The sequence below is a fragment of the Salminus brasiliensis genome, chromosome 7, assembly GCF_030463535.1.
Source record: "Salminus brasiliensis chromosome 7, fSalBra1.hap2, whole genome shotgun sequence".
NCBI classification, from domain to species: domain Eukaryota; kingdom Metazoa; phylum Chordata; class Actinopteri; order Characiformes; family Bryconidae; genus Salminus; species Salminus brasiliensis.
Window position 1 is genome coordinate 8,832,997 of NC_132884.1, and position 26,619 is coordinate 8,859,615.

General features: G+C 41.7%; 1 protein-coding gene across 10 annotated transcripts in view; it reads right to left on the reverse strand.

Moving 5' to 3' along the window:
• Positions 1-26,619, reverse strand: part of inpp4ab (inositol polyphosphate-4-phosphatase type I Ab) — a 67,760-nt gene that overhangs the window by 24,799 nt on the left and 16,342 nt on the right. For 7 of the 10 annotated variants that reach the window (XM_072683734.1, XM_072683733.1, XM_072683729.1 and 4 more), the window contains exons 2-13: positions 15,773-15,986; positions 13,999-14,043; positions 13,332-13,450; positions 12,150-12,266; positions 11,968-12,047; positions 11,317-11,428; positions 11,068-11,158; positions 8,554-8,701; positions 7,738-7,868; positions 7,129-7,233; positions 2,976-3,084; positions 894-911 (exon numbers count right to left, since the gene is read on the reverse strand). In XM_072683734.1, coding sequence (XP_072539835.1) covers positions 894-911; positions 2,976-3,084; positions 7,129-7,233; positions 7,738-7,868; positions 8,554-8,701; positions 11,068-11,158; positions 11,317-11,428; positions 11,968-12,047; positions 12,150-12,266; positions 13,332-13,450; positions 13,999-14,043; positions 15,773-15,863 — 1,166 coding nt within the window. In that variant the 5' untranslated portion in view covers positions 15,864-15,986. The remainder of the gene's footprint in view (positions 1-893; positions 912-2,975; positions 3,085-7,128; positions 7,234-7,737; positions 7,869-8,553; positions 8,702-11,067; positions 11,159-11,316; positions 11,429-11,967; positions 12,048-12,149; positions 12,267-13,331; positions 13,451-13,998; positions 14,044-15,772; positions 15,987-26,619) is intronic. The other 3 variants (XM_072683735.1, XM_072683730.1, XM_072683727.1) reach the window with 1 other exon arrangement.

Here is a 26,619-nt window from a genome sequence, read left to right on the forward strand (position 1 = left end):
GATAAGGTGATGTTTACAGTCATGTTGCAGCAGTTCTTGTGGGTGTGGACCAGCGTTTAATGCCTCGCCTGTCGCCAGCAGGTACCTAGCCTGTGTGTTTGTCTTTTGGAAATCTGTACACTTCGGATTTCGGACTTCGGAAAGCAAGTTTGTCCTTCGCCTAAAGGAGCATTCGACAACTGAACAACATGGACCTAATTTTACTGTCAACTTCCTGTCATTCAATTAACCAACACAAAAGAAGAGAAGTGGCTACGGCTACTTTTCTTTGTTTTGAATGCTGTTTAGTAACATTTCCTATGCTCATGTAAAAAGGTAGTAAAAAGGTAGTAAAAGGCAGGTATTTTAAAGATTCATTTAATCATACAATTAACCACTGGTTCCTTGAGTTGTCATGATTCTATACAAAATCACTGCCTACTCAAGAACCATTGAAGAACCCCTTTTTTAAGGGTGTATCTCTACTCAAACAGCTCCTCATGCATGTGAAGTATTACTCATTATTAATGAATACTGATCACTGATCAGTTACTATAGCATGGTTATAAGGTGGAGCACAGTGTAAGTTTCCCACAGTGTGGGTTTCTCTCTGGGTTTAAGTCTTGAGTCTTGTTTGCCAAACAATTGTTGGTGGGTTTGCACTCCAGGGAAAGAACATACATAAAAACACACACACACACACACATATATATATATATATATATATATATATATATATATATATATATATATATATATATATATATATATATATACACACACACACACACATGTAAATGGAGCTCAGGTCACACGCATAATGTGTAAAAGGACAGTGCAGTAAAATGCTGGACCCATGAGAAAAGTCATGCAGACACAAGAAGGACCAAAAGTGGAACTTAAAATAAACTCACCATTCCTCCTCATAAATGCTGATTAGAAAACAAAAAGGCCATTAAGGAGCCAGAAATGAAAAGAAAGAAGTCTTGATCTCTACAGGAAACTAGCAGTACTAGCAGTAGAAAGCAGCTATTTTTACTAGGAAAACAGCTGGTAAAAGCAGCAGCCAGCAGAACTCAGATACTCACTGCACATAAAATACTGTATACTGGCAAAGAAATCCGCATAATCAACATGCAATAAACTACAATGCAACGTTGCAAATGTCAGCTGCAAGAGGATATGTACATGACATGTAATGAGGATGGCCAGGCAGGGTGGTCAAAGCAAAGCCACTGAAGAAGCGAGTTAGCCTCTGAAGAGCACTATATCTGATGAGCAACAGAGTCCTATATTGAAACATTTTACTTGAAATTGTATTTGCAGTTGTTTGTTAAATGGAACGTTGCATGTTATGGTCAGTAGATGTAAAGCTAAAACCTGCTGATGTCAAACCACAATAGTGTTAAGTGGGCAGTTTTCAGATACAGTGCAGACAGACGTCAGGGTCTTTCCAAGCAGAGGAAGCAAGCAGGTTAGTTTTCACTTCTCCCTCACCATACGCACGTCATTGTATATATATTTGTGCTGATTGTGTAATTGTTTCCATGACTTTTATACATGACAACATACACTATATGGACAAAAGTATAGGGACACCTGCTTATTCATGGTAATTGGTATAAATGTCTACTGTCCAGGAAAGGCTTTCTACTAGATTATGTAGCACTGCTTTAAGGATCTGATTGCATTCAGCCACACAAGTGTTAGGGAGGACATGAGCTAAATGCTGGGTGGCTTTATACCCCTCTAACCCACACTTGCCATTAGTTATGGTGCCAATATGCTAATATTTATCTGCTCCAGAGAGTCCTATTCTATTGGCTATACTTCTCCATGGGGACTACACAAGCTGTGTGTGTGTGTTTGCATATTTCCACATCTGTGTCAGCAACGTGTGACTTAAAGTTGGTGAAAGCATTCATTAAAAGGGGTGTCCACAAACATTGGGACATGTAGTGTATGCTTTTAAAGGCTTTCTAGTTTATCGTCTCCAGTAAAGGACTGTTCTGTTCATATGAATTAGTCTTGCTGTTTATTTAAAGACTACTAAATTTATCTTTAAAATAGCATAAGCCACCATGACAGCCCTTTTTGCTATGCTCTCCACGGCATCTTTTCCACTGCAGGGCCGAACGCTTCTGAGTACGGAGGACAACCATTCCGGTGGCTTTTCTACATAGACATGGCTTTTCTAAGCTGAGCCTGGTTTTCTTAGTAGGGTTAACGAACTGTACTTGGAGCCACCAACCATGCAAATGGTGTGGTACCTGTTAACCATTAAGCCCCCCCCTTCAACACCGCGGCATTAGCACAGCCTGGCTACCGGGCTCATCATATATTGCTACTGCGGCGTTAGCACAGCCCGGCTTGTTTAGCAGAAACTAGCATTACTTTTACAAGGCAAACACTTAAAAGCGAATTGCAGAGTTGATGTCTAACAGCTGTGCTGGACTATGTTCATGATAATGTTCCTTATTCATTACTGTATATTGCCTTTTATGCCAGCACAAAGTCGGCATTGCAAAGTCGTCACACACGTGCACTAAACCTCATATAGCTCCAACATTTTTGGTATACTACTTCCAAAAAACTGCCTCCTTGGCGTGGTTTAAAAGGAGTGTGATTTATGCATGCAGATTACACTATGCCAGTAGATGAATTACAGCTTCAGTAAGTTAGCTAGCTACATTAGCCTTGTAATTGTAATGCAAGACTAAAGAGCCAAACTGACGTAATAATTAGGAGACACTGTGCACTTCCTGGTCCTGATTTAGCAACATAGCAAATGGAAAAAGAAACCGTAACCGGTTCAATGGGTCCGCACCGGCATGGAACGGTACGGCATATCATTAGTATTTGGTCCCGCAGTGGAAAAGAGGCTGTCTGTCTCATACAGAACACACACACACACACACACACACACTTACAAACTCACCACACACATAGATTTAGTATTGCATTTCCAGGCCAGACTTTCCTTCACTGCCACTTACTGTTTTTTGGCCTCCTCGAATTTCTGGATGAGTTTGCGCAGGCCGTTGTTCTTAAAGCCCTGACAGTGGGCAGCTGGAGCGCCGATTGTAACCACATCATAGGTGTTATCTGCATGCACACACATACATACAACAATGACACACAAGTTCTACACAAATTATTGTATACACAATCTGCAGAGAGCCCTTAGAAGCATAAAGTAAACACTCTTATAAACCATAAAGATCATATCAGACTCGCTTGTAAACAGCACTATATCTTAATATTGCTGCAGATTACACACCTGGAAAGACAGACAGTCAGTGTCCTGTGTAATGTAGGTCAGTTTTTCCAATGGTTAATGACTAGAGAGCTGTAGCCTAACAAGGAGATGAGTGTGTGTGTGGAGTTGTGGAAATCTACATTCATATATGCAGTAAGCCCTGCTTTTACTTTTACACTTACACACATGCACAGATAACCCCTTAATTCTTAAAGTTTGCAGCAATCACTGCAAATATTATTAAATGAATTATTGCTTATTAAAACAAGTAGGGAATATTTCATAATTCTACTGATATCAGCAGATAATTCTTTAAAATGTTAGACTGCTGATCCACACTGACATTTTATAGTGGGTCACTACCATGTGTTTGCTGCTGTGGATGGATGCTTAAATAATCTTAAATATTCTACGTTTCATTAAAGTGAGGGACGTTAGATTTGCCATAATATGTGCCCTATAAGGCCGTTTATACAATGAATGTGATTTATTTGTGTGATTTACTTGGATGCCAGATGACAAGGACTAAGAAGAAGCTAAGCTAAGCAGATCTAGATGGTTGTGTTAAATCCGCCATTCCGTTCTTTATTATTATAAAGAGACATATCTGTGTACAAATAAATGATGTGAGTACACAACCACTGAACTGAACTTTGTGTTATTAGATTTGACAACCATAAAGCCTGCAACTCGCACACTATTCCTCTTTGCTCCGAGGTATCCTGTCTCTAAATGAAAGCATGATTAAGTGAGAATTGACAGTCCTTCCTAGCCTCCTTTCACCCTGTTCCTCAATGGTCAGGACACCACAGAGCAGGTAGTTTTGGGGTGGTGGGTCATTCTCAGCACTGCAGTAACACTAATGTGGTGGTGGCATGTTAGTGTGTGCTGGTATGAGTAGATCAGACACAGCAGTGCTGCTGGAGTTTTTAATCCCCTCAGGGTCAATTAGGTAGAAGTGTCTAACAGAGTGCACAGTCAGTGGATACTGACTCTCCATTAACACACTCCACCACCATGTCAATCAGCGTCACTGCAGTGCTGAGAATGACCCACCACCCAAATAACACCTGCTCTGTGGTGGTCAGTCCTGTGGGGTCCTGACCACTGAAACAGATGGACTACAGTTTGTCATTGTAGAGCTACAACATGCTCCTATATGGTATTTAGAATTCATTTTTTTTTAAATAATTTTAATTAACATGCATTACTGATGTCACACACACACACCTATTTTACCTTCAGAAAGGTACATTCAAATTGCAAGTTCATTTATTAATTTAATTTTTTTGTCTGATAAAAAAATATCCTGATATTGTAGAAAATAGGAGAATTTTACTATATCTCCTAGCTGTAAAGACACTAACTATATAGTTTATAGTTTTTAAATATATATATATATATATATACAGTGAGTCCAAGAAGTATTTGATCCCTTGCTGATTTTCTTTGTTTGCCCACTAATAAAGACACTATCCTTCTGCACTTTTAATGGTAGATATATTCTAACATGGAGAGACAGAATATCAAGACAAAAATCCAGAATATAATTTTAAAGAATATATTTTAATTAATTTGTATTTCAATGAGGAAAATAAGTATTTGATCCCTCTTGCCAAACACACTCAATACTTAGTGGCAAAGCCTTTGTTTGCAAGCACAGCGGTGAGACGTTTGTTGTAGTTAACCACAAGTTTAGCACACACACCAGGGGGAATTTTGGCCCACTCTTCTTTGCAGATCCTCTCTAAATCATGAAGGTTGGTGGGCTGTCGCTTGGCAACTCTGACCTTCAGCTCCCTCCATAGATTTTCGATCGGATTGAGGTCTGGCGACTGGCTGGGCCACTCCATGACCTTAATGTGATTTTTCTTGAGCCAATCCTTTGTTGCCTTTGCTGTATGTTTAGGGTCGTTATCATGTTGGAAGACCCAACCACGGCCCATTTTCAGATCCCTGGCAGAGGGGAGGAGGTTGTCCCTCAGGATTGTGCGGTACATGGCTCCATCCATCTTCCCAGTGATGCGGTGAAGTAGCCCTGTACCCTTGGCAGAGAAACACCCCCAAAACATTATGCTTCCACCTCCATGCTTGACGGTGGGCACAGTGTTCTTGGGGTCATAGGCAGCATTTTTCTTCCTCCACACATGGCGGGTGGAGTTGAGGCCAAAAAGTTCAATTTTGGTCTCGTCTGACCACAAAACCTTCTCCCAATAACTTGGTTCATCTTTCAAATGATCATTGGCATACTTGAGGCGCGCCTCCACATGTGCTCTCTTCAGCAGGGGTACCTTTCGGGCACTGCAGGATGTGAATCCATTGTTGCGCAAAGTGTTGCCAATTGTTTCCTTGCAAACTGTGGTCCCAGCTGCCTTCAGGTCATTTGCTAACTCCTGCCGAGTGGTTGCAGGACGATTTCTGACTGTTCTCAGCATCATTGCCACCCCACGAGGCGAAATCTTCTTTGGAGCACCGGGCCGAGGTCTGTTGATTGTCATGTTATACTCTTTAAACTTTCTGATAATTGCACCAATAGTTGTTACTTTCACATCCAACACCTTACTAATCTTTTTGTAGCCCATTCCAGCTTTGTGAAGGTCAACAATTCTGACTCTGAGGTCCTGTGACAGCTCTTTGGTTTTACCCATGTTGGAGACTTGAAATCTGTGTGATCTGTCTGATTCTGTGGACAGGTGTTTTTCACACAAGTGATTAGTGAGAACAGGTGGCTTCAGGTCAGGTAACAAGTTGATTGGGAGTGTCTAACTGGTCTGTAAAAGCCAGAACTGCTAATGAATACTAAGGGATCAAATACTTATTTCACTCCATGAAATACAAATCAATTAATATATATTCCTTAGATTTATTTTCTGGATTTTCTTTTTAATATTCTGTCTCTCCATGTAAGAATACATCTACCATTAAAAGTATAGAATGATCATGTCTTTATTAGTGGGCCAACGAAGAAAATCAGCAAGGGATCAAATACTTCTTGGACTCACTGTATATATATATATATATATATATATATATATATATATATATATACACACACACACACACACATATATTATATATATATATATATATATATATATATATATATATGTAAATCAGCTCAATTTGTAATAGTATCAGAGCAATATCACTGTTAAAATTCTATGCTTTAAGAGTTGATATCACTGAGATGCCATCACAAACTCACCTCATCTGCTATTCTAATCATCTCTGCCTGTGTGTGCCCTTAAAAACAACCCATGGGCATTGAAGCCAAAGCTTTATTTACAGCCTGTGCATGCGTGTGGGTACATGCTCGTACTACTGCTCCCCCACTATCAGTCTTAGAATCTGGACACTTTTAGCGAAGACGTCTTCTGAGAGTAGCAGCTACGCAGCAGTCTAACACTACTGCCGCTTGTCAGTGTGTCTGTGTACAAGTGATAAGTGCTCTGAATAACACTTCCTACAGTCTTCAGAGGGAAAGAAAGCAGACAGAGTAAAACAAAAAGAGGGAGGGGGGGGGGGTGACAGAGCCAAAGAAAGTGTGTGTGTGATAGGGACTTCCCTTGTCAAGGGCAACACAGCATCTTTCCTTGCCAAGTGTGTGGCACCATGTCACCACCTGAGGGACAGTGAGTAGCACCCCACACCTGTACTCCACCAACCCCTACCAAACTCCTATCATCAAATCACCCCCCCCCCCCCCCCCGCAAGACCTACACTCCCCTACGAAACCACACCCAGAGACGGTTGTGTCATTAATGTTACCTTAAATGTGGGAAAATTTAAGATCGTAAGAGAGGGAAAAAAGGTGAGTGTAACAGTAACAAGAGAGAGAGAGAGAGAGAGAGAGAGAGAGAGAGAGAGACGGGAATACAGGTAAAGTTTACCAAAGCCAGATTCGTCTTGTACTCTCATCCTTTGCACGTGGAGGTTAGTCGGCATAAACTCCAATTTCTTCTCTGCCTTTAGGTTGCTTGCTTTGAACGAAGGCCCTAAAAAAAGTGTGACAACCACCGAGAAAAGAGCATTCCCTAAGAGCTTGAACATTAGTTGTACATTTAATTAATGCATGCCAGTGGATTTCAAACCTTTTAAACCAAGAGCCACCTCAACTCAATGCATTCAAGTACCACCTACCATCAGGGCTGGGCAATTCCAGTCCTGGAGGACCGGATTCCTGCACAGTTTTGTGCTTTTCCTGTTCAAGCATACCTGATTCAACTCACCTGTTAATTGCCAGGTTTAGAAGGTTTGCTAACGCAGGGTAATCAGAAAACTGTGCTGGCCTCTGACCCCTGTTGCCCACCTCTGATTTACATGGTCAAGTACCACCTTTCATCTGGTGGACAGCATATCTAACTTTCAGCAAACATAAAAAAAACTTAAATTGCAAATGTGCAATTGTGAGTTTTCCAAGGCACTGCACAAACCACTGATGGTAAGTGTACTAGAGTTGAAAAACAGCTGCCATATAATTCAGCACTTCATCCACACACCTTTGTAATCCTGCAGGTCTCTGAGTGTCTCCTGATAGGTGAGAATGATGCTCTGGTACTGCGTCACGATCTGCCGCCGCAGATTCTCCCAACACGGAGATAACTCCCCTAACTCCTCCAGCTCGCACACCCTAGACAAAGACCACACACAAACACAAGAAGGTTAATCGAGCTCCCGAGTGGCACAGCAGTCTCAGTGTTGGCTCCATCATCAGTTGTCACAGCCATACTAGTCGGGAGTCCCAAACATAAAGACTTCACCCTCTCTGGGTAGGAAGGATGACCCTCACGCTCTGCCGCCATCACTTTACCTGTATTGTGATAATAGCAAGGGATGGCTGACTATAGTGAAAATACATTACTCCACCTTCCCATGTTAAACTAATGTCCAAATTATGGCATTGTTTTGGACAGTGGATAGAGAGGATTTAGTTCTTGTCAAAAACCTCAACATACCAACACACCACTCCCCCTGGGAGATGCAGTCCTATTACTGACGTTTTGCCATCCTATTTAAGCTTCAAAAGTTAGAGGTGCTGCTCCGTTGCAATTCGTGAAAAGAAGATAAAAACAGGTTTGCCTTCATTTTCCAGGTTCGGTTTAGCAATTCGGGAAAGACTAAACATGACATGCAGTGGCGACCATCTGCCAAATAATCAGATGAGCGCAGAGTCCAGTGAAAAACTGTAGATAATTCATTCAGTAATTTTCTCAGACGACGATGGAGAAAAGCACACGTTGATCCGAACGGGAACAAACTCAGTAAGGAGTTTGGACGTAATACGTGAAGGTAACACTGCTTGTGTGGGGCGGTACCTGGCAGCATCCTCTTCTAGCAGCAGTTTGACAAACTGCCGTGGAACGTTCAGCGACAGTATGCTCTCAGCCATCTGCTCCAGAATGCGCAGGTGATTCCCGTCAGTGGTGGGGAACCGATACATTCGGGACATGGTTCCTCCAAACACTGCAAAACACAAATTATTCAGCACCTTAGTGACTGTTGTTCTCTCTGGCAGCTCAGCTGGAAACATTTTGTTTAGAGGGTCCACATCTAATTATATCACCTTACCTTTTCCAAAACATATGGACACACATGTTAATCAATGAATTCAGGTGTTCAATTTCGTCCCATTGCCACAGGTGTATAACACCAAGCACCATACTGAAGTGTGCTTTAACAAATATATGAAAGAGTAGGTGGTCCTAAAGAGCTCACTTAATTCCAGCATGGTACTGTGAGTGAGTGGTATTACTGAAAAGTGGAGCCACAGCAAAAACAAGCCACAAACCGACCATGTAAAGTTACAGAGCAGGGTCGCAGGGTGCTGAGTGCATAAAAGTCTCCAGCACTCTGCTGGCTTAGTAACTGCAGTGTTCCAAACCTGCTCTTAGGGACAAAGGGGGGACCGACTCCATGTTAATGCCTGTGGATTTAGAACAGGAGGTCGTAAAAGCTCCTGTAGGTGTTATGTGTAGGTGTCCCAATATTTTTGTCCATACAGTGTGCATTAGTTTTAACCCAAAAGCTAAACCTAGTTCAAACCGCATATCTGGTTCCACTTCTAACCCTTCACCCCTGAATTTGAGCATTTTTAGAAAATCCATTATCCACTGTTCAAATAAAGCAATATGTGCACCATGAAGGTCATTTGGAAAGTGACATTTACTCCACAATGTTGTGAACACGTTGTTCACAAATGGGGCAGTAACTCATGATTGCTAATTAAACGCCTGTCCAAACCCAGCACTCCGTAAAGGCTGGGCTGTGTATAATTCAGTGTGCTGGACCTGTGCCAACATGAACACTCAGTCTCAGATCACACTAACAATTGAAACTCTGTGACAGAATCCAGGAATAACTGGAATAAACACACAAGAAAGTTGTCACAGGTGATGGTGAAGTAAATCTCAGTAGCGTACGACACTACGGCTTCCACAGCTGACAGAACTAGTGAGACACTCAGATCTAACGCAGGTAAATGTTTAGGCATAAGGCATGTGTCTTAAGACACTAATATATATATTTCTATAATAAAGACAATAATGGTGGGAAAGCTGTTTTTTTTATATGACGTCTAACATAAAGTAACACTGCAGAACATTTCCTAATGTAGCTGCTTACAGCCAGCTTAATATATTAGCTTAAACTAGACTCTACTATGATCACTGTTGTGAAAACAATCTCAAATGTGTGCCAACCTTAGCATTCACTGAGGTTTGCTAAAAGATATTTTTTTTTACCAATTAGCTTCAGTATCAGATTTAGGGATGTAGTTGCACGAGTATGCTGTTTTTCTGTATGGACTTTATTTATCTTTTTCTCTTCCAATACAGATCCTTATATCGGTCGATAGTCAATACCCATCCGATGCCATTGTTAAATAAATAAACAATACACCTCACAATCTGACAATCATTACTTTATTAACTTTGTACTATAACTATAACAAATGAACACATATATAAATTAACCTAATTTCTGTTTTTTTTTTTTAATTAACAAATTAATAAGTGTGCTGGACCTCGGCACAGTGTCGTCTGGGCTCAGGACTTTTATACTGTGAGACTAAAGAGGAGCTAGCAGCTCCTCCCTTCTCGGTTCTTCTTATATGGAAGACAAGCTGAATTATTTGCTGATAGTTGTTCGGACCCAGATCTCTGTAAAGCTGCTTGGTGACAACATTTGTTGTGAAAAGCCTATATAAATAAATTTCAAACTGAAATTGAAGTGTTGGCTTCAACATTAGCTCATCTAAAAATGTGGCTTCCATCACTAAAACTTCCTTATTAGACATGAGAGCGTAGAGTGTCTAAAAGATCTCCCTTTACAGATTGGCTTACATTTATATTTTGTCAGTTCACAAACACAAATCTAGTAAATCAAGTTTCTATTGAATAATATTGTGCTTTATATTTTTGTATAATCTTGGCATAGCTGATGCTGCATTCTATTAATCTCAGAGGTCAGATGAGGTCACATTGGTGTCCTTTACCGGTATGTTGTGGTGACTCTAACCAAAATGTGTCTTACTGCAGGTATATGCATGAAGGCCTCTGAAGAGCCACAACAATCATGCGCAACAGCTAGAAAAAGCAATTGGCTGCTAGTGGTGTTCTAAACTAAAAGTCAGTCCTAGAAGATCTAACTATAATCTTTTCAGATAGCTAGCATAGCACACCATGCAAATTGAACACAGAAAGAAACCCACTAGAACAGCAACACTTTCCAAAACTTGTTACAGGGTCCAAATCAAAGCCACATACTTAGTATTTAGACATCAAACAGCAACCCAAATAGTCAGTTGAGGGAATTAGACTTGTTATTTATACCTGATCGCAGAAGTGTGTCCTTACTTAAGGATGCGTATTTGGCTCGAATTCCCATCGACTCCGTGAGACTTTCATCCACAGCTAGAACAGTCTATGGAAAAACAGAACGCATACACATACACATCAGGATGCCTCAAGCTATCAGGAAAATGACTAGGGGTGGGTATTAGACTGTGAAAAAGGCACCAGTTCATCATGATTCATCTGTACGCAGGGAGAAGCTGCAACTTGTATAAACAGCAGACTGACCCTGCCGTTGATTGTGTCAGGTAAACGGGCGACCGGCGCCCGCTGTTCCCTCTTCTCTTCCAGCTGCCAGGCGATGACTGTGATTTTTCCCACACTCATGTTCTCTGCAGAGCTGAAGGACAAAAAAACAAAAGAACGGCAACTTTCTTAAGATGTCTGTGAATTCACGAAGGGCTGCAAGTTACTGGCTACATAATTACTGCGGTGTCAATAACGTGAAGCACCAAGCTACCACAGAAGCATGTATTTTTTAACCTGTGGTCATCTCCACAATGTACCTGAAGTATCTTTACTCTGACTGAGTGAATGTTTTTCATTTTAGAAAACATATCAGTTGTTAATATACTGCTACAGAAGCAGCACTTAATATACCCTGTATCGTGTGCAAACACAAGCAGTCTCGGGACAGATGTGCATTTGTGACCTGCTATCCTGCTGGTGTGGGTTTTCTTCCTTTCAGTGACAAGCAAAGACCACCTGTGTGCTAATATTTCTTCCTTGTGGAGATGATCCATCTTGCTAATAGTGAAACACTATTAGCTAGGAGCAAGTCAGGGAGTGAGGTAGGGGTTGCTTTGCATCTAAAAAGTATCAAATATGTATTCAAAGTAGCTTCTAAAAGGAGTTGTGAAAGACTGAATAGGACTGTACCTGAGCGGCAGTTGTAGTGTGTGGTTCTTGTCCTGCAGTAGTTCTTTCACAGGGAACATTGCAGAGCCTAATAAATACATCTACACAGAAAAAATACAAAAAAATGATAGAGGGTAACAGAAATAGCAAGGATAAACAAAGAGAAAATGAAAGACATCTTTATATGTAGAAGTGTAACTCACCGTGCCTTGGGAGCGGTCTTTTACATCATACACAGACAGTTTGATCTGTGTCTGCTGGTTGATAAGAGAGTCTTGGAAGAAGGCTACGCTGCTCAGGAACATGGGATTTGCCGTGCCCTGAAAAACAGTGACCACAACATTGTGAGATGAGCAAGTCTTACCATATAATTACCATATAATTCATTCCTATTTAACAAATTGAATTTAGATTTGTAGGGATGTAATCATATTGTATTGTGCTGAACTGTTTTGTAATAGATCACACTATAATGCAGCATTGTTATTAGTATGTTAGCTTGTGCCTTAGCTTTTGGCTAACATATTAGACTGTTAGGATGTTTGTTAGATCAGGTTTATCTGCTTTTGTTGGAGTGACTGTCTCTACTGTCCAGTAAAGGCTTCCTACTAGGTTTTGGAGAACTGCTTTTGCTAAGGATTTGATCGTTAGTGCATTAGTGAGGTCAGGATGTTGGATGATCACCACCCCACCCCATCCCAAAAGTATTGGAGGGAGCACCGTACATCATTCCAGAGAACACTGTTCCACTGAGAACACTGTTTACCTCCCAGTAAGTTGGTGCCAGTAAGTTCTGGGAATATTTCTACACAGGGACTAGACAAGATGTGTGTGAGCAATGGGTGCAACTTCAAGTAGCATTCTTTAAAGGGGTGTTCACAAACATTTGGACATATAGTGAATCTTCTCCATAGTACAAGTGCAGCAAACATGTTATCAATCTAAAAGCTACGTAATCAAGTTACAAACAAAAAAACATGTAAAGCAGCATTCAAGCTGAACATGGAACCACAATGTCATCTACGTAACGTCCTGCATTCTGCCACAAGCCAAACCACGTTCTACACCACATGAAATTGTCTGTGTAAAACTCATTGTTGAGAGGGATGAGGGATGTTTTTGGGCCCGTTTTGGTGACAGTCTGTGTGCAGTGTCTTATGGCATGTTACCCTAGTATCTTCCACTCCAAACTAATGAAGCAATCTTTAGATCTAAAATATGTCTTGGCTGATCCAGTGCATCCGGGGTCAGTGATAAATCATGTTCATTAGATTTCTTGCCTTTAAGCCTTATTTAACGCTTCTGAGTTTATGTTTGTCAACATGTCTCTAGTTTGCACTGATACTGCCATGGGGAATGAAGCCAATATAGGACATTTACATTACCTCAATGATCTCCGTTTGTGCGTGCTTGGTCCAGAAGGCCTGAGGAGGGGTGGTGCAGCTCACAGATACAAAACTGTTGGGCTTACGGTCCAAATTCGGAGTAGTCAGCTCATTGCAGGCTGCACGCACACACACACGCACGCGCACACACACACACACACACAAGGTCAGGACAGGGTGAATATTTTCCATAAAGTGTCCAGTATACACAAAACAGACATGGCTGTTAATAACCCTATGGAGAGGCTCCAGTGGAGCTGGTCCCTAGTGGAGATAGGATCAGACTCTATTTAGCTTTCCAGACAGAATTTGGAGAAGGAGAGACCAAACACAGAAGCTTTTAGCCTAGTGCTGCCACTGGCCTCCCATATACACACACACGCACACACACACTTGTCCGCAGTGGGACACAGTCCCACAGCCGATTCACGGAAATATTCTCCCTCCTGCACAGCCTCACTGCCGCTGTGGAACAGAAACATTTCGGGACACAAACGTATCCATTAAGGCCTCAAGGTGATTTTAGAGCGCCACACAGTGCTTACAGCAGATGGACAGAAGCCAGTGCTCTCAGCTAATGGCTAAACTAATGTCCGACTGGCTGTGACCTCCACGCAGCGCCAGAAAAAGCAACGCAGGGTGTAATTTGATGAAATATAGCACTGACCGAGGCTGAACTCCAGCACAGGCTCGTCCGGATCCTGACTGTTCCCTATAAGGAAGAAAACATATAAGCTCATTACACATTCCAGAACAAGGGGGGAAAAAGGAAGATTTTCATGAAAACGTTCCAGAAGAAACACGCCTTTTTATTAAAGGACAAGAATACATTTCTGGGGCAGATTCACAAAATCTTTCCTAAGAAAGAAAAGAGGGGGGGAGGGGGATAAAAACACTATAAAATAAACACTAATAAGTATATGAAAATGTTCTGAAATGCAGCTCTCCAAAAAATCCTAAGAGGTTCTTAAAGATTTTATCAAGACACCAGTCAATGTTTTCTTGTTTAGGGCATTTGTAAAATAAGTTGTGAAATAATACAGCATAGAAGCCTATCATAAACGATGCCAAATGTTGTTAATTTTCCAATATTGAGCTAAACAAGTGAATTTTCCATGTAGACAGTACTTTTAAATTCAGTAATATCAGACTAGGGTTGGGCGGCATCACTGAAGTATTTTAAAATGAGGACGGTATTGCAAAATTACGACGTGTCTGATGTGACAGATTTCAGATGCCTTTGTCATGCAGGAACTGCTGACACACTTCAGCCACATGAGCCTAGCATTGGCATGCATCAGAAGAAACCCAGGGCCACTACACCAGCATATGGTCTCACAATGGGTCTAAGGATCTCATCCCAGTACCTAATGGCAGTCAGGGTACCAAACCGGTCATGCTGGAGGAGGTTGCAGGCAGCAGAATGTTCTCCATGGCGTCTCTGTGTGCTGAACCTGCTCTCATCCACAAAGAGCACAGTGCGCCAATGGCGAATCTGTCAATCTTGGTGTTCTCTGGCAAATGGCAATCACCTTTGGTGATCATGTTTGGTTGTAAGCACATGCCCCATTTGTATAGACGTCGGGCCCTCATACCACCCTCATGGAGTCCGTTTCTGACAGTTTGAGCAGAAACATGGATATCAGTGGCCTGCTGGAGGTCAAATTGCAGGGCTCTGGCACTGCTGCTCCTGTTCCTCCTTAAGCAAAGGAGGAGGTAGCGGTCCTGCTGCTGGGTTGTTGCCGTCCAACAGCCCCCTCCATGTCTCCTGGAGTACTGGCCTGTCTCCTGGTATCTTCTCAATGCTCTGCACACTGTGCTGACAGACACACCAAACCTTCTTGTCACAGCTCACATTGATGTGCCATCCTGGATGAGCTGCACTACCTGAGCAACTTCTGTGGGTTGTAAACACCACCTCATGAGAGCACTGACAAAGTGCAAAAGTGACCAAAACATCAGCTAGAAAGGATGAGAACAGAGAAATGGTCTGTGGTCCTCATCTGCAGAACCACTCCTTCATAGGGGTTGTCTTGCTAACTGCCTCTCACTTCTACCTGTTGTCTGTTCCATTTGCACAACAGCAGGTGAAACCAATTCCCAATCAGTGTTGCTTCCTAACTAGACAGGTTGATTTCACAGAAGTGTGATTGACTTGGAGTTACATTGTGTTGTTTAAATGTTCCCTTTTTGAGCAGTGTATATTTGATTTGACTCCAAGTTCCTCATCGTCAATAAATGTGGTGGCCTGACTACTTGGTCATATCAGATATTGTCCTGTGGTAGACATCCAGCTAGAATTAGAATCTAGGCATTAGAAAAAGGCATTGTGGAAAAGCACATATGTTTATTTGGGCTCACAGTAAAAGTTTAGATTGGCACATCCCAGAACACCCCACTTTGAAAAAACCCACTCATCATGTACTGCAAATTTTACTGACCTGCCAGCGCCAGGCTAAGCATCTCTGAAGAAATGTCCAGTGTAGAGGCCCTGTACACCGACCACGGACGTTGCCGCTCCCTTGTAGACATCCTACTGGTGTGAGTGTGTGTTTAAGTCAAAAGAGCAGGAGGGATGGAGCCACACACACCCCCCCACCCAAGCACACACTCCTATGGGGGAGGTAGCCCTGGGGCAGCTTCCTTCTCTGACAGCTGCAATGACAGACAAGAAGGAAAGATTCAAAATTACGAAAGATTAAAAAGGAGGCCAAGAAGGAAGTACAGTTTCTTGTACATTTTCCCAACAAGGAAACCAAAACCAAACCATGGCTTGTGGAGTAAGCTGAATATACTCCTGTATGGAGAACAGACAACAACAGAGCAGATGGCGTTAGCGTGAAGGCCACTGTCCAACACACCTCCTCCCATCTACTCTGAGCCATCCTGAGAGAGTCATTGGTCCACTTTTGGACACAGTGAAAACATCTTGGTGAAAAGCTGACAATTCAGTATCATAGGGAACATAGTATCATAGGGGAACGTAGTAATAAAGTCAGGCTCCTGCAGATGGCTTTGCATGAGGATGATGCGATGCGGGGTATGTGATGGGATTTATAGCTTGAGAATTGAGATTGAGGTGGTAGACCCAATGACCATATGCTTAAATACACCTGCAAATTTAGCTACTTCCTTCACACTACGATCTTTGTTTCCCATCAAACGAGACATTCACTGCACTGTGCCACCTCTTCTTAATCTATGAATCCCGTCACACTTCCTGCAGGTACAGAGGGGCCAAAAAATATTTAGTCAGCCACTGATCACGTTCTTCTACTTAGAAAGATGATAGAGGTCTGTAATTTTCATCATAGGTACACTTCAACTATGAGAGACAAAATGAGAAAAAAAAAAAAAAAAAACATGGTGGAAAATAAGTATTTGGTCAATAACAAAAGTTAAACTCAATAATTTGTAACATAACCTTTAGCTGGTATTTTGTCCCATTCCTCCATGCAGGTCTCCTTTAGAGCTGTGATGTTTTGGGGCTGGCGCTGGGCAACACAGACTTTCAACTCCCTCCACAAATTTTCTATGGGGCTGAGGTCTAGGCCACTCCAGGACCTTAAAATGCTTTTACAGAGACACTCCTTCGTTGCCCGAGCTGTGTGTTTGGGATCGTTGTCATGCTGGAAGACCCAGCCCCAGCTTTAATGCGCTCACTTATAGAAGGAGGTTTTGGCGTAAAATATCATGATACATGGCCCCATTCATTCTTCCCTTAACACGGATCAGTCGTCCTGTCCCCTTTGCAGAAAAACAGCCCAAAGCATGTTTACACCCCCATGCTTCACAGTAGGTATGGTGTTCTCGGGATGCAACTCAGCTTTCTTCTTCCTCCAAACACGACGAGTTGAGTTTTTACCAAAAAGTTCTATTTTGGTTTAATCTGACCACATGGTATTCACCCAATCCTCTTCTGGATCATCCATATGCTCTTTGGCAAACTTCAGATGGGCCTGGCTTAAGCAGGGGGACACGCCTGGCACTGCCGGATTTGAGTCCCTCTCGGTGAAGTGTGTTACTGATGGTAGACTTTGTTACTTTGGTCCCAGCTCTCTGCAGGTCATTTATCAGGTCCCTCCATGTAGTTCTGGGATTTCTGTTCACCGTTCTCATAATCGTTTTGACCCCACGGGATGAGATCTTGCGTGGGGCCCCAGATCAAGAGAGATTATCAATGGTCTTGTATGTCTTCCATTTTCTTACAATTGCTCCTACAGTTGATTTATTCCCACCAACCTGGTTGCCTATTGTAGATTTACTCTTTCCAGCCTGGTGCAAGTCTACAATTTTCTTCCTGGTGTCCTGGTGTATGATGAAAATGACAGAACCCTCTCATCTTTCTAAGTAGGAGAACTTGCACAATCAGTGGCTGACTAAATACTTTTTGACCCCACTGTATTTACAGTTTGATCATTCTTGTGCAATGGCATCTGTAGGAGCCAGAAGTTACTACCACTCCAAACACGCAAGAGCTTACTAGGTGACACACATTTCAGTTAAAACCCAACCCTACTTTGAACTCAGCCAGAGATAACACTCCAATCCTGTAAATCAACGGTATGCAAGTTCAAGCACAAAACCTGTTGCGTATCTCAATTTTTGCTGCGTTTCACTTTCTGACATAAAATAAATCAGGCAATTTCTTTCTTGCATTGTGTCAAAATTCCATAAAGAATGGACCAATAGAAATGCTCCAAAATGACCTGAAATAAAACCTCCTTACATCGAATTTCATTGAAAGCTAAGAAGGTTTTTCCTTCTCCTGTAAAGTTCCCTTTTTAGAGAGGGCTTGTATGTGAGTGTGTCTGTGAAAGGCCTTTCCAGAATCATTTGTGAGCCAGTGGGCATATTTATGTGACATGTATTTCCGTCTTTATGCAGAGAGGATGATGAATGTAGCGCTGTCAACCCACAGCATCCCCTCTGAGTCAGACATGCAGCGGAGAAGTGAAAAAATGCAACAAAAAAAGAAAAGGCGAGAAAAAAAGAGCATTAAGGGTAGCACACCATGTACATATGGGTGTAGGGTAGTGTGTGTCTCAGAGACAGAAGAGAAAGACAGACAGAACAGAAAGACAGACAGAAGAGAAAGAGAGAGACAGAAGAGAAAGAGAGAGAGAGGGGGGGGGGGGGGAGAGAGAGAGAGAGAAAGAGAGAGAGAGAGAGAGAGAGAGAGAGAGAGATTTCCTGCATGGCCAGCAATGTGTCCGTGGTGGCAGAAGAGAAGAGAGCACACACCCTTCTTCTTTCACTATCTATCTCCTTACAATCTACATATTCCTCTTTCATTTCCTTCTGCATTCATCTACTCCAACATCACTTTTCAACCCTTTTGAAAGGCTGGAGCGAGTTTTTGTTTCCACCCTGCCTTTGTACTAGATGTGGAGGCATCATGAGGTTAAACCCTCAAATAACAAAAACAGAGTCTGAGCACTCAGAACTTTTCGGGTCCACGGATCAGCGGTATGTCTGAAGGAGAAAGAATGAAGCATACACCCTGCCTACAGTGAAGCATGGCGCTGCTTTGCTTATTTTTGCACTGGAAACCTGCAGTGTGTACAGGGCAAGATAGATTCAATCAAGTGTCAGGAAATCCTAGGAGAAAACATCATGCCTTCTGTGAGGAAGCTGAAGCTTGGGTATCATTGGACCTTGCAACAGGACAATTGTTCCAAGCATACCTCAAAGTCCACCAAGGCTTGGTTTCAGAAGAAGTCCTGGAAGATTCTGGAGTGTCAGTCACAGTCGCATATTAGTGAACTGGAGGCCGCTGCCCACGAGAAATACTTATTAGGAGTTCTGCCAAAAACTAGTGTCTGGCTATGCATCACATTTGCAGCAGGTGGTAACAGCAAAAGGCTGCTCTACTATATACTAAAGATGCATGTCATGGAACAGTTGAATACTTCTGAGACTGCGGTCATCATTAAAAGTGGGATTTTGTGAGGAATGTGGAGAAAACACTTAATATATTAGGTGTGTTAAACTACTTAAATTGTTCTTCCTATGAGACAGTTTGTTAAATTCACCTTAAAAGATTCACAAGCCACATTCACATCTGATTTGTGTGTTTGTGACTATAGGTCAGTGTTATAAACCCCACAGCAAGCAACCTGAACTTCACCAAAAAGTGGGGGGATGGGCTCCTAAGTGTTGGTGTCCAAGTTCGGTCACCAGTGATGCCACAGTCATCTGTGGCCAAGAGCCCCAAAGAGCATAACTAGCCTTGCCCTCACTGGGTTAGCACACGTTTAGTTGCCCAGTGACACTGCGTTACTCAGAGGAAGCACACACTACCCTTCAGGGTAGTGGACTTTTCTGCCAGCCATGGTTTAAAACAAAAACACAGAGAGCACATAAGCAACAGCAACACCACCACAACTAACTATAGAGTACACTCTTCACTCATAAGCATAGTGGCATCCTTTTGGTGGTAGATAGATACATTTCGCCACAGAATTGTAGTAGTGTTCTCTTCCAAGCATACTTTTGCCTTCGCCATCCTCTAGCCCCTTATCACAGAGAGTGACTTTTTTGGCTTTTTTGGGAAGTGCTTTTGGCTGACTCTCAACACTTGATTCACTTGATCTCAGTTCCACACTCAGAGACACTCACACTACCATACCTCTTCCATGACAGTGACTGCTGTGCTACAGAGGGTCCTCCACCCAAATAACATCTGGCTAACTGCGGCCGTATGGTCAGAACTGACAAATTATGCATGTCAGCTGATGGCCTACTGCCGGCGATTGAAGAGTAATACAGTGAAGGTGTAAAGTTTGCGTTTTTAATAAAGTGGCCAGGTAAGCGTTTCTGAAGTGAGTGCACTTTTTTGGGCTACATGAGTTTAGTTTTAGCGTGTCGCGTCACAGAAAATGGGTTCAAACTGGGTTCAATGCTGCTGGCTTGTCAGCCGAAGCCCTTGGTGGACACTGAGCTGCTGTGACAAGTTTGGTCTGACTTGGGAAATCCAGCCATGGTTTAAAACAAAAACACAGAGAGCACATAAGCAACAGCAACACCACCACAACTAACTATAGAGTACACTCTTCACTCATAAGCATAGTGGCATCCTTTTGGTGGTAGATAGATACATTTCCAAAATGTTCTATACTGAATCCACCACAAAGGGTTTCCACCAATTCAAAGAACACTGTAACCAAGCAAAGGACCATTTAAGCATCCAAATGGCATTATGAGTTGTCATGGTTCAACACTGAACCCTTGCTTTCACTTAAGAAACCCTGAAGTACCTATTTTACATCAAGTGTACAAGGCTGGAGTTAGCATCTTAATTGCCAGCTTTCTGTTTGTTCCACATTATAAAATACTGGCACTAGAATGAATGGGGCAGCTACAGAATAAGAAGCCTTTAACCTTCTATAAGAGCTTGTCAAAGCGAAAACTGAATGTTCCTGGGTGGGCAGGGGAAGTAGGCAACAAGAAGTTTTGCTTGGCAAATAAAAACTGAAACTGAACAAAGATGAAGGAGTGTTTCTGCCACTTGCATTGGGGAACTTCTTGACCAAGGGTCTCACTTCACATTTTACTTTTAATAAAATGCACTTTTACTAAATATTTCTCTGCAACGATTCACTCCTTCCACAACCCCTAATTCATTTTTCTTATTACAAAAAATTATAAAGAAATTCAAATCAACTGACTGTTGAAGTTTCTGGAGGGGATACTTTAGTTCATGGGGGGTTTCTTCTCCCATGTAACCCTTCTTCACAAGTAGCTGAAAATCTCGAGCCTTAAACACGTTGAGAGAGTTTACATCCGTCTGCTCCATTGCTCATCTCCATGGAGATGATGTTTTTTGTGTGTACCACAGTTCTCTGACCCGCAGTTTTGTCGTCAGAGATGCATAAACAGAATGTGCTGTAGCCGCATGTTACACAATAACGGGCTGCCATGCCTGCTCATTAGCTCCACAGCCTCTAACAACTCAGTCTGTGGAGCTGGATCAAAACATGCAGCCTACGCTTTTTAGATGGTTGACACTGCGTTGTTATGGAATGGGTATGAGCCTATTACAACTTTTAGTCTGCCTCCTTTTTACAAGTTAACACCGTTGTCTGTGGTCTTAATGCAACGTCTGTGATAGCTTTAGTCAAAACATCAAAAGGATCAAGCACCAACAGCACCCTTCCACACCTTCGGGCACATTCAGGTTTCTTAAAATGAGAACGAGCCCCACCCTCACCACCACCTGTTTTCTTCACTCCACTTCACCACTTGCTATTTAAATTTGTAGACTTTACTTCACTGTTTCTACTAACTACATTACTAGCGATCATTTACTTCACCTTGAGTTCACATCATGCCCTCTTTCCCTCTACAATCAAGTATTGTTGGTTCTCCCTAGTGGCACAAATGTCCAAGTGTAGGCACCATCATCACTAGGAGACTGCATGTTCACGCCCTGGTGATGCAATAGCCATCGGTGGTTGGGATTCCAAAAGAGCAGGATGGTCCTCACTCACAGAACGCCACAGAATTGTAGTAGTGTTCTCTTCCAAGCATACTTTTGCCTTCGCCATCCTCTAGCCCCTTATCACAGAGAGTGACTTTTTTGGCTTTTTTGGGAAGTGCTTTTGGCTGACTCTCAACACTTGATTCACTTGATCTCAGTTCCACACTCAGAGACACTCACACTACCATACCTCTTCCATGACAGTGCCACTGCTGTGCTACAGAGGGTCCTCCACCCAAATAACATCTGGCTAACTGCGGCCGTATGGTCAGAACTGACAAATTATGCATGTCAGCTGATGGCCTACTGCCGGCGATTGAAGAGTAATACAGTGAAGGTGTAAAGTTTGCGTTTTTAATAAAGTGGCCAGGTAAGCGTTTCTGAAGTGAGTGCACTTTTTTGGGCTACATGAGTTTAGTTTTAGCGTGTCGCGTCACAGAAAATGGGTTCAAACTGGGTTCAATGCTGCTGGCTTGTCAGCCGAAGCCCTTGGTGGACACTGAGCTGCTGTGACAAGTTTGGTCTGACTTGGGAAATCCTGCTGCGGGGGTCCTGTACAGCGATAAGCTGCCAGACTGACCTTCAACTAATGCCCACGTGCTTCCTCTTGGGCATGGGCATTTAAATTTTAGTATTTAACCTTCTATAATGTTTTGCATAGTATAATTCATACTGTCATAAAAACACATAGGGAGCTTGTAGATGAGGTCAGCTGTATGATTGATTACCCTAACTTTTTTTTTTACCCATTTTAACCCACATACTTCTGACCCACAGGATCAGCACTGTTACCAACTAATAAAGGGGTTCTCACAGCTGCATAGAGTTGTGTCATTCCAGCACAGACTTGTGAAACCACTTGCCACACACACACACACACACACACACACACACACACACACACACACACACACACACACAAAAAAAGCATGTACGTTGCCCAGTGGCCGACAGCTACACATGCACACACACAACATGTACGATTTCGGCTGTCAAGCCAAAACTCTTAACCTTGCACTCCCAAGAGTCTTTATTCTCTAAACAGTTAGCTGGACCGGAGCCTGTACTGTGTCAAGTGGCCCTTTTGGCCTGATCACTGAACTAACATTAACTTAGCTAGCCGGTTACAGCTCCAAAAAACGCAGAACAGGTTAGTCTGCAGCTTTAAGCAATCAAACACAGGTGACATGACTTTTATACCTCAGATTTGAGTCATTATCATCTAAACCTTTCAGAAAATCTAAATTCTGAGGATTTCTGGGGCTTAATGTGTTAGAGCACTGGAATACCCTCTAAAACTGTGGAAACAATTCTTTGTAGAATCATAAAATAATAGTTACCAAACTGTGTCATTCAAAATTGCTGAACCAGACAAACATGGATATGAATACACTCCAAACTGACAGAGGTTTGGTAAATTACCAGGTTTTGCATTGGAGTACCATGGCCTGTTTAAGACTTACTGCTGCAGTCACACCAATAAGATACTTGACTTTTACTCACATCAAGGTGATCCATCAAACTCTCCTGAGCAGTATCTGGAACATGCTTGGCAGAACCATCACCGACACAAAGATGCAGAGGCAGTCTGCCTAATGTCAAGACCTACTGCTGCTCAGCATTCTGAAGATCTCTGCACTCAGTCTCTCATGCTCTACACGGATTCATGTTTTTTTTTGTTTACTCTAACAAGTAGTTTTCTAATCTTATAACAAATCAGATGTAATAAACTTTAAAGAACAGCATTTACTGTTTGAGTAACTGCACATTTGAAACGTTTCAGAGCTATGAAAAAAAAAAACTGCCACAATGCCAAAGGTATTTGCTGTGCAAGTAGGGACACATAATCTTGCTAAACTCAACCAAACAGCTTTTAATTGGTGTTTAAATTCACATTTCAGGGCAGTGGAAAAAATGTCTGTGTAAAAAAGGTGAACATCAGTGTGTGTTAGTCTTTAAACAAGCTGTTGAAACTTAAAAAAACACAAAAAAAACACATGGAAACAAAAAGCTGTAAAAGTTTCATTAAATGTCTGTTAGGAATTATCCACGACTGTTCTGAAACCAAACGTTTAAACAAGTAAAAGCCAAAGTACACAAAAAAAGGTAGGGCGTCAGTAAGCTTCATGGTATCGGTGCTTTCTGGTGCCGATAGCAATACTGTGTGGAAGTGCCAATATTGGCACTGATACCAATAACTGAAGGACGAATGTGAAGATTTCAGCAGGAAAACAATTGAAGCTCAAGGCCAAAAAACACATAAAAGGTCAAATGTTCTACAAGGTCCAAATCTCAGTCCATTCCAGACTCTATTGCAATAATGGTCCACAAGCATCACACAACCAACCTGTATCTGGAACAAATTAAGCAGGAGGAATGGGTGAGCATTAACCCCCCCTACAGACTTAAAACAGAAAGTGGTTCTACCAAGTATCAGTCTTGAATGGGTAAAAAGCTATACCTCTCCTAATTTTATTCTAAAAATTATTCTAAATGCTTACTTTCATTTTCTGACTTGGTGTCATTTAAAACCCAATAACACTGATTAAGGCAATTTTTCAACACCTTAGTTGGTACACCGTTTTACCTATACTGAGGTCCTCAGTGTAAATTAAGCCTGTATAGTGCACTTGGGAGGAAGTTTAAGACAGCTATTATACAGGGTCACTCCGAACAGATGTAGGCTATTAAAACAAAACTGCTTCGAATGGCCCTTCTAAACAGACAGCCCAAAAGGGAATAACTGATGTACAATTTCTCCACAGAGCTGCAACAACTAATCAACACTATTGCTGCTAACACTGCTAACAAATGATTGTCAGCAAATGTACATTATTTTGTTATCGAATAATCACTGCAAATCAATACAAAATTACTCTGACTAATCACCTTCATCCCACGAGGCAACATTTCCGCCCTGATGGAAGTGGTCTTCCAGGATGCCCGTGCTCCAGTCACCCACAGGGTCACTGAATCATTCGAGGAGTATGAAAACAACAAAAATCATATGATATGGCCTTCACAGTCACAAGATCTCTGCTGAACACTTATAGGAGTCCTGTATGTATATGCATGTATGTATGTGAGTTTCCAAGCAGATGCCACCTGCCATTAGGGAAAAAAAGACCATTCAGAAAGCCTCCACTGGATACTAAACCCTTTCCAAAAAAATGCTAAAAGAAAACATGGTCTTGGTGGTAAAACACTTTATACTCGACCCGAGAGAGTATTATAAGGTTAAAAAACAAAAACAAAAACAAACAAACAGAAAACATCAATGAGACACCTTGTTGTAGGGCTGTATTGTGGAATATTGGGACAGACAGCAGCATGTATTTATGATTAAAACAAATTCTTATAGCCTATTTGTTTATTTCAGTTTTAACATAAAAATGCTTTTTCTACAGGATCAACCTGCATCTTTACTCTTCTCTAAATATAAAAACCCTCACAAATTAAACTAAAATAATAAAAGAATTGAATCAAGATTTGACTCATTTTTAGATGAAAAGAAAAATGGCAGGTTTGGCAGAAATTTGCCCTGTGCATTCGCTCTGAAATAATGTCGTTTCTACAGGTTTATTAGGCGACTGTTTTATAAATTAATCTTAGACATAAACAAATAAATGATCAAACTAAAAACTGAAGGAACATTTGTGATTTTGATTCTGAAATATTTAAGATGAAAAAGCAAATGTCTTCTTCTTCCTGCACAACAAACAGCTAATAGGTCTACAACCAAACCAAATTTTGGTTTTTATTTTGCATTAGCCTGCAAAGACAATTACTATCTGCCCAGATAATTGGAGAATGGCCGCCCATGGCAACTTACCCCTTTCTAATGGTTTGACGTGTCCGATGTTGTTGAATGAAAAGAGAATCCTGGCAGACAGAGCTAGTGTTTACGTTTGTTAGGTTTGTCTTTCAAAAATGCCTCCACACTTTAGACCTTTTACCTATTCCTAATAAAAAGATACACCTTCTCAACTGCTCGACTTGAAGAATCACAGTGAGCTGAACTCTGAACTCTGTTGATTGTGTTGATCTGATGTTTTGTTATTTTTTATATATCCTGAAACAATTACTGGAGATTTACATTTACATTTAAGGCATTTAGTAGATTCTCTTATCCAGAGCGACTTACAAAAGTGCTTCACTGTTTACTCAGAAAATACCCTTAGCTACTTTGTATGGGCTAGGACCCAAAAGATCCCTCTAAGCATAGATCCTACTAAACACAAAAGTCAGTATGAAGACCACAATACACAACATTCACTACACTTCACCAAAGTACTCTTGGAAGAGATGGGTCTTCAGTCTGCGTTGGAAGACAGCGAGCGACTCTGCTCTCTTGCCTGTGGTGACAAAACTGGTAGGGAATATCAACAATTTACAGAACATTTGATAGATACAAATAGTAAAAATAAGGTCTGACTAAAAAACCTTTAAGCTCAATAATCTACATATTTGTTTTACTTTACTCCACTTATGTCATGTGGCCTAATGTACCAACAACAGTAGTACCGTCTTTTACTACACCCTTATAAAGTGGGGTTCTTCAAGGGTTCTTTAGTAAAGGCAATGGCTGATTAGAAGTAGATAAATGAACTATAAGAACCATCTGAATCATAAAAACCGTTCATTGCTCCCAGCACTAGGAGGATGGTTTTCCATGATATAGCCCCTATACAACGGTCACTGTGCAGGTTGGTATGTAGCTAGAAGGAAGGCTGACTATTTTTGCCATAACTGAAACAAAACTCTGAGGATTAATGAGGGAAAACTAGAAATACTTTGGAGTGCCAA